Raw genomic sequence first — 15,275 nt, forward strand, 5'->3', positions numbered from 1 at the left:
TATCTTCTGCTAGGGGAAAGGGGGCTTCAGAGGAGAGACCCCAGATCTAAATCCTAACACCATCAGGAAACAGGCCTCCCCTAGATCCTAGGTTGATGGTAAACTAAGATTTCATGTGGGGGTACAATGAAATTTGAATTCATTTCCTATAATTCCAAGTTGCATTGCTCTTTACAGTGCGCTACTGCCTCTTAGCCAGGAAGTTACTGAGCGCTCAGCAGAAGCTATGTTTGTCCTGCCCTTTCCAGGAATAGATGATGATTTGTTAGCTTTCCCAGAGCAAGAGGTGGGAAGTAGTGGAGGTCAGGTCTGGGGCCAGCTAGATATGTTAGAGGTGCATGGTGGGGGTGGGGGAAGAGAGTTAGGGTTGGGTGTATTTGTGTACACAGATATGTGTGTCCACCCACCCAGGGACTTTTGGGAGGCCAGGAATTGAATCATTTGGGATTTGAACCAAAGTCTTTTGGGTTCAAATGCAGAGCTCTCAGTCCTCAACCTACGTCATTTGAATAACACTTCTGAAGTCATTTAGAGTTTGCTGGCATTGCAGTTCTCTTCTATGAGGTAAGCTTGCCCCGTTTTTGTCCATGGGGACATACCCTAGAAAGTGGTAGATTGTTGGTGTAAAAGACTACGACCTGGTCCTGGGTGCTGAGGGGGAAGATCCTGCTACTCTGCTGTTCTGTTTTTGGGCAAGTCTCTGCACCTCTGAAGGCTTCATTTTTCCCCCCTAAATTGTAAAGTGAAGAAGTTGAACGTTTTCTAAGTGCTCTCTGATTTTGATGGACTCAAAGAGTGGGGCAAACTCTCTGAGGGCCTGGACTAGCTCATTTTGGAGCTGAAACCTGTGGGCCTGGTGCTCAGAGGGCACTAGTGTTTTAATAAATGCTTGTCAATTGGGCTTTCAGGTCCATTACTTGAGCTGTCATTGTTGAAATCCTCTTTAGGTGGGTCTGCCTCCTCCCATGATTTTTTTTAAGGTTTTTTTTTTTGGCAAGGCAGTGGGGTTAAGTGGCTTGCCCACAAGGCCACACCTCCCATAATTCTTAATGACCATGACTTCCCTTAGTGCATTTTATGCATATTACTCTTAGTCACACATGGCTGATTTTGTATCTCGGTTATTGTTTGTGCATATCTTATCTCCTCTTACTAGATTGTAAATATGGATCTTGCTTTAGTTTGAGGAAATTATTGTTAATTGAAATGAAATCTGAAGTAACAGGAACCTTCAGGGGAAATGGGTCAGTTAAATCAGTCAACAATAGATCATTAAACTTCTTTATGTGCCCAGGTGCTCTGCTAATCTCTAGTCATACAAACTTCCCCCCAAAAAACCAACAACCAACCAACCATACCTCTGTCTAGGAGTTCAGTTTAGTGGGGGCTATACGAGAAATGAATAAGATATATGATCAGAAGAAGTCCCTAAGGTTAAGGATGACCATGAGAGGTTTCTTGCAGAAGGTAGAAATGAGGAGGGAAGAAATTCCAGGCCTATGGGATAGCCAATGACAATGCTTGTAAGTCTGGCCATGGAGTGTTGTGTGTGAGGAGCTGCGTGGAGACCTATGTGACTGTGACCTATGTGATTGCAGAGTAGGTAGAAGACATCCTGGGGGAGGAAGCTACAAGATCCAAAAAGGGTGGAGGAAGGGACTAGGATGTGTCAAACCAGGGCAAATAATAGGGGCCTAGAAGTGCTGGGGTGAGATAATAGAGAAGAGTGCTAGAAGGAACTTGCATGTATATGGTGAGGACTGGTCCAAATGAATGACATTTAATTGGATGTAAGGGGTGGCTAGGTGGTGCAGTGGATAGAGCACTGGCCCTGGAGTCAGGAGGACCTGAGTTCAAATTCAGCCTCAGACACTTTATCATGACCTAGCTGTGTGGCCTTGAGCAAGTCACTTGACCCCATTGCCTTGTAAAAAAAGCCAAACTAAAAATAAAACTAACTGGATGTAGCAGGGGTCTTCAGAGGACTACCAACACTCCACCTGACTGAGAGGCTCATAAGAAGACGGCAACTGCCTGTGTGTCTGTTTCACTGGAGCAGGAGTGTTGAGTTGATTGGTCATTGATTAGAGCCTGCTCCTGAGTTTCCAGAGAATTTAGGCTTATGTGATTTTGGGTTGTCACAAGATGTGGCTTTGATTATTTCCAAAGGGACCTTTGTTCTGCTTTGGCCACTGGTGGTCTTTTTCCCTTACTGGCCCTCGATGGCATCATTACTGCTTTTTGTGGCCCAGATTTTGGAAGTGGGCTCCTGCCTTCTCCAGACTGGAACAGGAAGCTGAATTTATCTAAATGGCCAGGAGGGGGAGCAGTGTTAGAGCCGAAGTCTTTGCACAAAGTGATGGACTCTGGAGATTTCAGAAAATTTTGGCCGTTTTGCTTATTGTAAAGAAATTATTCAAATGACATGAAGCAATATAATTACTCAATCACTTGACTTTATTTGTAGCATTCCTCCCTTCCCCTTTACAAAGCATAGAAAGATATAGATGCACATTAATCAGTTTTAAATATGTATTGTGTGTATGTGTGTATATATATATATATATATGTATATGTATTTATTAAACTCTGTCCAGCTCATAACGGGCATGTGTGAGATAAGAATGTCTCTGCTGGTGTGGGCTCCCTAGAGGATTGAAAGGTTTTCTTGGATTGTTTCCCAGCCAGCAATTTCAAAGTCGTCCTTCCTTCATCTGCTCCAAGTGGCAAACAACCCTCCTATTCTCTTGAAGTCACTTTTGATCCCTGTTTTACAAGTTGCCATTTCAGGTGGAGGCCAACTTAAGCTGTTCTACAGCCAGGAGTTTCAGGGAAGCCCTGACACAAGTTAAAAAGGTTCAGAATTGGCTTCATTCTCCATGCTCTAGCTTGCCCATGGCAATTAAAAAATACCTGTGTCCCAAATCTCCATTTGCCATTGCTCGTTCCCACTAATCCCTCCTCCTGCCTTTCCTTCAGATACGGAGGATGCTAGCGAAACTGACCTGGCCAAGCACGATGAGGAGGATTATGTCGAAATGAAGGAACAGTGAGTAGCACACAGCTTCTTGGGATTTCTTTCCGTGGTTTGAAATGGGCAAGAAATCTAGTTAAGAAACCTGGGCTTTGCCTGTATTTGACAACTCGGTCAATTTAGTTTGGGTAGAATCTGTTTGAATTTACAACAAGAATCTTCCAAAGGCAGAGTTATCTTCCCCCCCCCCCCCCCCCATGGCAGCATAGACTATTAGAGTTTTATCTTTGCAGATACTGTTTAACATCTCTCTTTATAGATGAGACAGGACCCAGAGAGACTAAGGACATCTGAGGTCTCATGGTTAATCAGTACCTACAAATGTATGTTTTTTTCCTGATTTAATTTTTTAAATATTTTATTTAGATGGTAGAAGTTGGGAGGTCAGTTATCCTGCAACATTGTGTTATATTAGAGTAGAGTAAAATCTTTGATAACACCAAATTCTGCTTATCACTTTCAGATAGGACCCCATTCCAGAATAATTTTAAAAAACTTGTGTTTTGTAAGGCAGAATAAAATTGCAGTCTCTTTAAGTAATCTGTTAGGTTATAGGATAACTTTTACTAAAGAAAATTGTAGTGCTATTTAATTGGAAACTTCTCCCCCCCTCCCCCCTATACTTCACCTACTGTCTAATTCCTAGGTAGACCTGGAGAAGGGTCGATTATCATTTTTAATGTGCTGTGGGTTGTCCAGAGCTTTACAAAGATGGGTAGACTAGAATTCTGTTTTCTTTAGCTACTTTGAAGTTGTATGATACCATTTCCTTTCACTTTCCTTCAAAAGTCCTAATGATAATTTGTTTGCCAGAATCCTGGATTCTCTTCAAATCTAAGCAATGCTGAATACTTTGTGTGTTCCCTTATATCAGAAAGTCCTCACCTTTTTTGAGTCAAGAACTCCTTCCTTTGACTGTCAAATCCTGTGAATCCCTTCTTAGAATAATGGTTTTAAATGTATAAAATGAAACACATAATACTAATCTTTTTTAAAAATAAGGTCATGGTATGACTCCCAGCTTAAGAGTCCCTCCTTTATATTATAGGTCTTTTAGTTTGTGCTGTTTATGTTTTCATCCCAGGGTGAATTTTTTTGCTTTTTTTATAAACAAAAAACAACCTTAGGTACTGTTAATCTCTTGAGGTCTTTTTAAAAAATTCACTTTGATCCTGAAATCCTTTTATAGCCTATTTGCATATAACTGATAAACATCTTTACTGGGCATATTTAATGCTGAGAAAAAGTGGTCAGAGTTTGATGATACTCTTCAGCCTTTTTAAGTATGTTTGATCCTTGGCAAGGAATCCATCTTTCTTGAATTTTAACTCATGAGCTTCATGTCCAAATTCCATTTCCAGATGGCCATCTTTTAGCTGATTCTTCAGTTCCCAGATTCCCTTCTCTTCTACCATCTCCCCTGTAGTGAGTACAAAGCTTGTACTTCCAGGTCTGTTTCCTTTCACAAGTTCTCTGAGAACTTTGTTTTTGATATCTGCTAAACTTGAAGACAGAGTCAGAAGTCAGAGGTTCTGAGTGTCACTTCCTCTCATCATTCTGATCCATGAAGTAGTTCTTGGAAACTTGTAGTATATAATATTTCAACTGAAGTTTCCCTTTTATTCTAGCTTTCTCTCAAATTTTGCTATCTAGGTGAATGCATCATTTCAATAATGTGATAGTTCTCTACAAGTGCAGCCAGTAATCTATTCCTTCATTTTTAGCCTTTAAAATTCTTTTTTTAGGGTTTTTTTTTTTTTTTGCAAGGCAAATGGGGTTAAGTGGCTTGCCCAAGGCCACACAGCTAGGTAATTATTAAGTATCTGAGACTGGATTTGAACCCAGGTACTCCTGACTCCAGGGCTGGTGCTTTCTCCACTGCACCACCTAGCTGCCCCTAGCCTTTAAAATTCTTGTCCAGGTCCTTCTATAAATTATTCTAAAAATATTTGCCCCATATATTGATTACATTCTTCTGTATGTCTGAGGATTTCACAGATATCAGTATTGAGTTTTGTCCACTCTCCCTCATTTTTATTTCATGATTAGCTTTGCTCCTTCTGGGTCATACCTATCCTTGATGTGGTCATTATTTTTTCATAATTTCCTGTATAGAAATCATTATTGGTCATATTCTGCAGCCTATTTGCTAACCCTCCCGGTGCATCTCTCCATTGACTTTTAGATCACTTGCACCTTTCATTCTTTTCAGATCATGTTTTTCCTAATCAGTAATCACCCAGGTGACATCACTACAAGAATATTAGTGCTAGAAAGATAGGCTTTAATAGTGTGAAACAGCATGGAATCATTGAACCGAGTTGTATACTTTCTCAAATGCCATCCACCCCTGTTTCCTCCTCTTCAGTTCTGAACTCATTGACTGGCCATCTGCACCATTTTTCCAAGATGGATATATACTGATAGATTACTTGAGGCTGTGCCCATCCAATTGCATTTCATAACCTTGGCAGTATGTATATTTTCTAGCCCTGTGTGGATGGCTAGGCATATTGAGCAAGCTCTATATGCAGGCAACATAATGTCATCTACAGAAAATCTTTAGAGGGTGTCATTTCTAGGAAATCTTCCTTTTGTTAAGCCTTTGTGTAAGACATCCTCTATACAAGTAGACGACATTTCACCGGGGTGTTTCTGTGACTCACATCATTTTTGGAAGGACAAGCAGCTTCTTTCTTAAATTTAGGAAAACCCATGAATCAGTTTTTGAACTCTTGATTTTATAGCTGCCCTTCCCTTCCTTCTTTCAGTCTTGCATCCCAATCAAGGTCAAACCTTGCCTCCTGCCCCACTGATCCTTTTTCTCCTCATTGAAGCTGTACTTTTTGTTTCCTTTAGGAATGCTGCATTCTTCCTCCTGATATGGAATGTGGAGAGACTCTGTCTAGCAGTCTCTTCACTTTCTTCCTTAACAGGGACACTAGATTTGACCTCAGTCAAGTCATGTTATAATTTCATCTCCTCTTTAGCCTGCTTAAGATTCTCCACCTTGTTTTCTGGTCATATTTGTGGGTGTTTTTACTTCAGTCTTTCACCTGGTCTATACTTTCTCAATCGTTGTTCCACTCTTCTGTACTTCCTTTCTTTCATCTGTATGTCAGCTTCATAATCTTGCTCCCCTTGACAATGTTGTACTTCCTTCTTCTCTGTTTCTAGTGCCACTTGTGGATGCAGGGCTCCAGATAGAGGTGAACATTTGAAGTCTCCAGCTTGGTCCTTCAAAGAGAGATTTGAGTTTGATTTTCTTCTTGGAAATCATGACTGAAGTTTGTGCCTTTTTGCATTCAGTTTATGCTTAATTGGTTTTATTCCAGCTCTTTTTGTTGCATTGATATGAATTATTCTGTTGTAGATAAGATTCTCTTAAACTGCATTTTTTTGTTAGACTTTTATTGACTGAATAGATTCCAATAAATTTTTTTCACTACATGATAGCTTTGTTGTTGAGTCATTTCAATTTTGTCTGACTCTTCATGACTCCCATTTGGGGTTTTCTTGGTAAAGATATTGGACATGAGGAAACTGGGGTAAATAGAGTAAAAATGACTTGCCCAGGGTCATAGAGCTAGTAAGTGTCTGAGACCAGATTGAATTTAAAGAAAAGGAGTCTCCCTGACTCCTGACCCGGAACTATTCACTATGGTGCCACCTAGTTTTGTAGCCATCAAGAAAACCATTCAAATCCACAAATAAAAATCCAGAAATGAGTCTGCATGAAATATCAAACTATTTTCAGTTCGTTGTTATTTTTCCAGTCATGCCTGACTCTTTGTGACCCTATTTGAGGTTTTTCTTGGGGTGGCTTGCTATTTCCTTCTTCAGCTCATTTACAGATGAGGAAATTGGGGCAAAAAGGATTAAGTGATTTGCTCAGGATCATACAACTAATATGTCAAAGACCAGATTTGAACCCATAAAGACTAATCTTTCTTACTTCTGGCCTGGCACTCTATCCACTTTACCACCTATAGTTGCTAAAGTTAATACACATTTTCGAAACAAAGTACCAACTTCTTAAGTATGTATGTATGTATGTATGTATGTATGTATCTCAACAGACCCTAAGACTATTACTGTATATATGACATTAATTGATGTTTAATAATGACCTTGTGTTCCTATAAAAAGGATAAACTGTGTTTCAATATACAATGTAAAAATAATGGAAGTAATTGATTTTAATTTTTTTAATTTAAGAAGTTTTATCCAGCATTGTTCAAATACAGAGTTTAGTGTAAGTCCTCAGCTGTCGATAATGATTAATTGGAAGAGATAATACATTTTTAATAATATAATAGATTTTATGGAAAGGCAGGATAGTTATAGTAGAGTGCTAGTTTTGATATCAGGGAGATCTGGGTTCAAGTTCTGCCTCTGACTGTGTCCCTTATACCTCTTGAGGCATTGATGTTCAAAGAAAAATAGCTAAATTAAGTAGATCATTTTATTCTTTTTCCTTATCAGTGTAAGTCATTGCCTTTTTTTGAGCGTTTGTTTTAATTTCAGAGTTCGGTGTTACTCCTTGTAATAAATAACAGTCATACCCACCCTCACCTTATGGCTAGTACAGATAGAGTTTCTTTTACTTGCAACAGTCTTAAGTGCTTATGCCTTCCTTCTTCCACATCCTCTGGGACAGATTCTTGGATTCTACTTTTGTGGACATAATTTTCAAAAATGTTTTCTATTTCCTTAAGTTTCCCAGATTTTGCATATTAATTATTTTGAATTCTTTGATCATATTTCTAGTTACTTCCTGCATGTCTTTTACTGTGATTCTAAACCATCTTGGAAGTTCTTGTACCATGTTTAGTGCCCCTCTTTGTTTTGTTTTGTTTTAATTTTTTGGTTTTGTTTCATTTTTTTTCCCTAGAGGAGTGGGGATGGTTTCATTTAGCTTTCTTTTTATCAATCAGCAGACATTTATTATTATTTAACTACATGCTAAGTATTGTGCCAGGTGTTTGGGGCAGAAAGAAAGGCAAAAACAGCCCTTTGCCCTTGAGGAACTTGTATTCTAATGAGGAAATAAATAGACCCAAACAAAGTACACATAGTTGGATGTCTTCACTGTTTGGAGCTCATTTATTCTTTTTTTTTTTTTTTTTTGGTTTGTTAATTTTCTTGCAAGTCTTTTCACATGATGGTTTCTTCTCTTTCTCCCCCTTTTCCCCCGGTCTATGATTTTCTTTGCCCCATCTGTCCTTGTTTTTCAGCAATAACATGGTAGGTGCATGACCGACCTACTCAGCCACCTTACCCAGGGACCCGGCTAGATACACAACAGTTTTCTTTTCCCTAAGCTTTGGAGCTCTTGGGGGCAGGAGAGAACTGTAAATGAGAAGGCATTTTATTCTACCTAAAATTGTAGTCCTTAGTCTTTTGTTTAAAATACTAACTTCTCAGTCCTCTGAGAAATCTGCTACTCTCAACCTTATTGTGACATAAAAGACCACTTTCCACATTTTAACCTTTCACATGGATTATATCAGTTCTTCTTTGGGCCTTTCTCCTTACAATTCCATCTGGCCAGGAATTTTCAGTTTTTAGACTTCTCTTAAAAAAATTATCCCCTTATTTCCACAAAAGTGTGATTCCTCTTGGTCACTTGTCTGGTGTTAGCCCCCAGCTTTGGAGACTGCCCTTATATTTGGCTCTTTCTAGAAAGTTCTTATCTTTTCAACTTTTCATTCTAGGGATCCCATTTTATGTATTAATGTAACTTCCTTGACTCAGATCTGTGATGGAACTGAAAGGGCTTCATCTTACTTATATAGCTGAAGTCTTCCTTTTTAATTAAGCCTCACTGGGATCTTTCATCTTTTTTTTTAATTTAAAGGCAATGGGGTTAAGTGACTTGGCCAAGGTCATACAGTTAGGTCATTATTAAGAGTCTGAGGCTGGATTTGAACTCAGGTCCTCCTGACTCCAGGGCTGGTGCTCTATCCACTGCACCACCTAGCCGCCCCTGGGATCTTTCATCTTTACTGACATGGGTATTGTGGAATGCTGAGTCAGTAATTTCACATAGATAATGTGAAAGGTTGCAAAAGAGAGAGTTCTAGCACTTGGTGAATAAGTCCATAATATTTTTGTCATATTTACATAGCAATTTTCTTCCCCAAACTTTGGCATTCTGTAGGTGGAAGAGAGAAGTGCTATGTAAAGACTCAATGTCTCTTTAATAGATACACTCATAGTCTTAGGAAAGCACTTGTAGTTTGTACCCCTGGAGCAAAAGAGCTTCACCTGACTAAAAAACAATGTGGGGGCGGCCTTTGTTACTGATAGATTGGTAACATAGGAGAAGAATATTGTTAAAATTTGCTCAGTTTTTCCTCTCTGCAATTTTGACAATGGCTTCAGGGTACAAATGGGAACCACACAGGAAACCTTATGTTTACAGAGTCAGTATAAATTCTGGCAAGTATCTATCTCCCATCAGGTGCGGGGATATCATCTCTTATCTTTTAAAGGAAGCTTCCTGGATTTTCAAATTTTTTTTTTAAATGTCAAGGAGGCTTAATCTGGTTTTAAATGAAAAAATAAACCCCACTATATGTTCCCTGATTCTCCCTTGGAAAAAAAAAGGTTAATGTTGTTTATTAAGCTGAGAACTTAAATTCTAACTACATAGAGCATACCTAAAATAGCAAGACAGAGCCCTGTTGTGGTTCCTTTATAATCTACATATGAAATTGATATAATAATTATATCTCATATGAAAGTGGATGGAACCAGTCATGGTTGTCTTCACAGCTGTTGGAGTTTTCTCCCGTTCAGTTATCCATCCTTAGTGGCTCTAAGCCCACCTCCTGACTCTCCTTTCTAGGACATGCCTGTTTATTATTGTTTATTATTTATTATATTGTTTATTATTGAAATTCACAATTTCCACAGCCCTGCAGGCTTTATCATTCATGATCAAAAAAGAGGTCATAGGATTTCCCAAGGAGTTGGACTCAAAGCAGAATGAAGTCTGAAGAATCATGTACTCAGAGTTGGATGACACCATCGAACAGCATTAAGTTCAATTCCTTCATTTTAGAGATGGGGAAACTAAGGCACTAAGATTAACAAAGTTCTCATAATGTGAGTCCCCACTGCCTAAAACCTAGTATAGTCATAAATACATAACAAAAATTGGAAAATTGATGCCTTTCAGGGAAATGACATTGATGAATTCCCACTTAGGTTAGGAGTTCCTCCTTAGTTTGGGTAATTTGTGACTTGAATTCTCCTGAAGCAAATTTTGTTTTTCTTTTAATGCCACTTTAAAAATTCCTCCGTAGGATGTATCAGGACAAACTGGCATCTCTCAAAAGGCAATTACAGCAACTGCAGGAAGGTTAGTAAATTCCATTTTTTGAGTAGACTTTGTAATGCTATGTATGGCTAAAGGCAGCTAGGTGGTACAATGGATAAGAGTCCTAGCCCTGGAGGTCAGGAAGATCTGAGTTTAAATTCATCCTCAGACTCTTGTCACTAGTTGTGTTACCTTGGAGTGGTCACTTAACCCTGATTACCTCACATCCAAGGCCATCTTCAGTGGTCCTTATCCATATCTGGCCACTGAACCTAGATGGCTCTGGGGGGGGGGGGGAGAGAAAGTGAGTCTTGTGACTTAGCCCAGCTCCCCCCACTCACATCTAATTCGTGTGCTTGTTGTGGCATCACCTTCCTGATGTCATGGCCTTTTTTGAGAATAAAGGACAGATAACAATAATTTCTTCATAGAAAATTTTAAGTCTTGGCAATGTAATTGAGGTTAAATGACTTAGGATCACACATAGCTAGCAGATATTAAATCTCCAAAATCAGATTTGAACTCAGGTCCTCCTGATGTTAGACTGGAACTCCTTCTATTAGTGGTGCCACCTAGCTGCTTTAATTTTGATATTTTTGAGTTAATGCATGTTTTTTTCTTTTTTCTTTTTTTTTTTTTTGTTTTAGTCTTTTGGTTTCATCTTTGTGGGTATAGTCCTAGTGTAATAACTCCCTCAACTAATGGCAGTCAAGAACCCAGCTGCCATTGATAGTCCTAGCAAGTTGACTTGGAGCACTGAAGTAGCATGTCTGGAGTCAGTAATGGATGTCACCAGCAGGACTTGAGTCTAGGGCTTCATGACTCCAAGGCTGGAGAGTACTCTGCCTCTTACTGTCAGGGTGCAGATCTGCCCTTTTAAAAAGTCCTAGTTGCATTCCAAATTCAAATGAGTTCAGAATTAGCTGTAATACTTCTTCTTTTCCCTGTTGGTTTTATAGAGTTGAGATTTGAATATAATACTCTGGCTATCTCTATGCTTGTGCATCAACACACAGATGCAGTCACCTTATCATAAATGCCTTTTGGTTTGTTTTTAGCAGCTTCCCAAGAAAGACCCAATTTGAAGTTGACTCTATAGTGAATAATTCAGAGGGAGGTCCTAAGTGTAGTTAAATATAAATATTTAAATGGAAAAGAGTTTATGGGATTTTTGATAGGTGCTAAGTACGGTTCTATGAAGGACTCTGAAATCAGTACCAATAGATTAGTCTTCTGCAATGTGAACTAAAGCGAAGGATTCTATTTGGAAATGTCCACTTCCATTGAAATGCTCAGTCACCCAACTAAAACAATAGGTATTTCCTGAAGGATAGTTTTTTGTATATTTTAAGTGTGTGCTAGTGTAGATATTTATTTTTCCTTTCAAAGGGACCGCACTTTAGGACTGCAGTCTATTTGGGGACAACCCATTTTCAGGCAATTTTTTTAAAGTTTTTGCAAGGCAATGGGGTTAAGTGGCTTGCCCAAGGCCACACAGCTAGGTCATTATTAAGTGTCTGAGGCTGGATTTGAACTCAGGTCCTCCTGACTCCAGGGCTGGTGCTCTATCCACTGCACCACCTAGCTGCCTCTAGGCAATTTCAATAGTTAGATACAAATTTAATTTTAGGTAACTTGATTTGAAAAGGTTGATCTTCAAAATAAACTTTGTAAATTATTTACATCAGGTACATTACAGGAGTATCAGAAAAGGATGAAAAAACTGGACCAGCAGTACAAAGAAAGGATACGAAATGCAGGTAAGAAATTGGAACATCTTAATGAAAGTAAAGTGCTTTCCAAATCTGCCTTTCTGGAATTAATTTTTAGTCTACAGCCAATCATCTGTGCCAGAGGGGTCAAATATTTGGGAAATAGTTAACAAAATAAATAACATAATAGCATTGCATTACTGTATTACATTGTATCGTGTACAATACAATACAGTTAACATTTACTAAGTGCTAACTGTGTGCAGGTACTGTACCAAGTCATATTATAGTTACACTTTCTCATTTGATCCTCAGGACAATCCTTTGAAGTAGGTGCTATTATTATTTCCATTTTACAGTTTAGGAAACTGAGGCAAACAGGAGATTAAGTGAATTTTTCCAGGGCCACAAAGCTAGAAAATGTCTGAGATTGGATTTGAACCTGTCTTCCTGACTCCAAGCCAAGTTCATTGTATATTCACTGTGCCACCTAACTGCCCCAATAGAATATGATGTTAATATGTGGTTTTCTAGATCAATCTGTTAAGCATGGTGGCCTTGTTTTCTATTTTGGTTTGACAGCTTTGATCAGGCACATCATTTAAAACAGATTCCAGGTGTACTTGTCAGCTCAGGGTCTGGATTGGGGAGGGAGCCTCTCCTGGGGAGACCTGGGTCCAATAGCCTAAGGGCAGCCATCCAGACTGGGAGCCCCAGAGGAGACATCTGGCTGTTGTGCTGTTCTCCTCACCCCTGAGAGAGGAATCCCCAGGGATTTCCGGCCAGTATCAGCAGTACTGGTGTGAATATGCTGTCATCGGTGCTCAAATGGAGTTGGCATTTTAGATTGTCCCAGAGCCTATTTCTGCGATTAGAGGGACTCCTTTCTTACCTGGTAGCCTCTGCCTGCTCTGCTGAGCTTCTCATTCATTTGCTTCAAACTCAGCACACTTTTTCCAAGATGGAAGGTGGGAGATTTCTTTGTGTGCCACTGTGGAGATGCAGAGAACTGCCCACCTGGCCCCAGCCCTTGAACTAGGGAGATGAAACATATTTGAAACACAAAATTAAATAAAGTAACAAGACGTTGAAGAGAAGTTCATGACATTGCGTGTTTAAATGAGTACCAGATAAGTGATCCAGACATTTAGCATTGTAAGTTTTAGGATACAAAATTCCCTCTGAACTTAGAAGTTCTTAATGAGTGGTTTCATCTGTATCTGCTCCTAACATTTTTTGAATATTTTATCTGGTACCTTGCCTGGACAGTAGTGAACAAAGTGAAAGACTGGGAAATTTGGGGCCTTGTATAAGTAACTGAGCCAGTTATTTCCCTTCATTTCTCTCTTCCTAAAGTGAGATTGATGATTACTACCTTTTGGACTGCCTAGGAATATTGTGAGGGCCCTTGAGAATTGGTATGTAGCATTTTAAATTATCCAAGGGAACTTTATGAATGCAAAGGATCCCTAATACCATTTTGCTTTTTTTAAATTTCTTCTCTCAACTCCTAATCCCTTCTTTTTAAGTCTCTGTCTTGTAAACCTTTTTTTTTTGTTTTCAAATGTTATTGTCAGTAATTGCAAGAACTTCTATCACTTAGTAGTTGACTAAAACAGAATAAATCTTGTCCTTTGCTCATCCTCACCTGTTTCTGGTAAAACAAACAAATAAGACCGAAACAACTCAAAGTAGTAATTGTCAGTTTACTGTTTAAGTGTGAATTTCTAGGAACACAACTGAATTGTAGAAATCTGATGGCTCAAATTTGTGCTGTATGGGTATGATGGGGCTGATCTCTGGGTGGATCTCTATTGGAGTTAGACATCCCATTGTCCAGAGAGAGAAGAGAAATGACTGGCCCAGGGTCTCAGAGGTCGGAGCCTCAGCGATCACTGAGTTCACTTTCTGGTTCGGGCTTCTCTTACTGTGAGCTTGCTCCCAGAGTGATGTTCTTGGAGAGATGAATGACAGCAATGGAAACAATAATAGCATGAGATAATATCTGTCACATGCTTGGTACAGGACCAGGTGCATAGTAGGGTCTTGATAAATGTTTATTTTTTTTCCCTTCCACTTCCCTGGTTCTGACAGGAAAAAGGGCAAAACCATGCTTCCCCAGAACATTGCCCTTTAGACCTCTAGTGGAAGCTGCCATGTGACAACAGACTAAAGGCTCTTGGGTCTCTTCAGCCTGGGAAGGCCAAGGCTGGGAGGGAATGAAGCCAAAGGAATTGGCCCAGAAAGAGACTGATGGGCACAGTCCAGGGATTCTTAGCCTGTCTGAACATGTCATGGGTCCCTTTGGCTGGGAGACTTGTAATGCCTATGAACTCCTCACAATAGTCTTTTTCAATTCATACAATTCAGAGAATTACAATGGCAGGCAGCTATATTGAAATGCCTTTGTTAAAAAGTTTTAAATTCACAGACCCCTGCTTAACAACCCCTGATGTAGTCCAACCCCTTCATTTCATAGATGAGGAAATTAGATCCAGAGAGGTTACATGACAAGGTTCTATGGGTATTAAGTAACAGTCAGGATTCAGATCTCAACCCTTTGGCTTAAAACTGGTGTCCTCTTTATGAGACCACCCTGGACACATGTGAGTCTGGGTGCCCTTATACCTGATCCCTGAGGAGACCCAGAGCAAGGCCCAGGACCTGAGGGCTCCTCTGACCTTTTCACCTAGAAGGAGTTCCAGGTGCTAGTTGCTGACTCTCCTTCCTTTCTGATCTTGGCCACACTTTTTTCTCTGACACTTATCTTGCATAAACAGTTTAAGTTTTAGATGAACGTGTCTATCTTGAGAGTTACTGATCCAGCGCTGTACTGCTCTAGCCATCCATTTAGGACAGTCCCGCCTGGTTGGAGGCACATTCTCTTGCATATCCTCCTCTCCTGTGAATATGTTTGTGATGAAAACATTTGGTTTGTGTAATCATGCTTTCAAAAAGCAATTAACTCTTTCTAAATGATTCCTAATGTTGCCCTGGAAAGATGACAAAGCTGAGCATGTCTAATTGTATACTTTATCTCTTTCAGAACTTTTCCTTCAGCTGGAAGTAAGTACCATTGACCTACTTGAAATGTAAGTTCTTTATGACTGGTATTTTGTTCTGAATCAGGTGTTCTTCTAAACTATTCTTGCAGAATTTTCTAGAAGTCTTTGCTGTTTACTCAGCAGGTTATCATAAGGTC

At 39.4% G+C, this 15,275-nt stretch overlaps 1 protein-coding gene across 2 annotated transcripts in view; it reads left to right on the top strand.

The window, feature by feature from the left end:
• The window catches only part of SUDS3 (SDS3 homolog, SIN3A corepressor complex component), a 39,896-nt gene that overhangs the window by 2,466 nt on the left and 22,155 nt on the right, over positions 1–15,275 (top strand). Inside the window, exons 2-6 of one of the 2 annotated variants that reach the window (XM_074205945.1) lie at positions 480–564; positions 2,980–3,049; positions 10,348–10,403; positions 12,050–12,121; positions 15,120–15,139. In XM_074205945.1, the coding sequence (XP_074062046.1) occupies positions 3,039–3,049; positions 10,348–10,403; positions 12,050–12,121; positions 15,120–15,139 (159 nt within the window). In that variant the 5' untranslated portion in view covers positions 480–564; positions 2,980–3,038. The remainder of the gene's footprint in view (positions 1–479; positions 565–2,979; positions 3,050–10,347; positions 10,404–12,049; positions 12,122–15,119; positions 15,140–15,275) is intronic. The other variant, XM_074205943.1, reaches the window with a different exon arrangement.

Source organism: Macrotis lagotis, chromosome X (genome assembly GCF_037893015.1).
Source record: "Macrotis lagotis isolate mMagLag1 chromosome X, bilby.v1.9.chrom.fasta, whole genome shotgun sequence".
In the NCBI taxonomy this organism is placed as follows: Eukaryota; Metazoa; Chordata; class Mammalia; order Peramelemorphia; family Peramelidae; genus Macrotis; species Macrotis lagotis.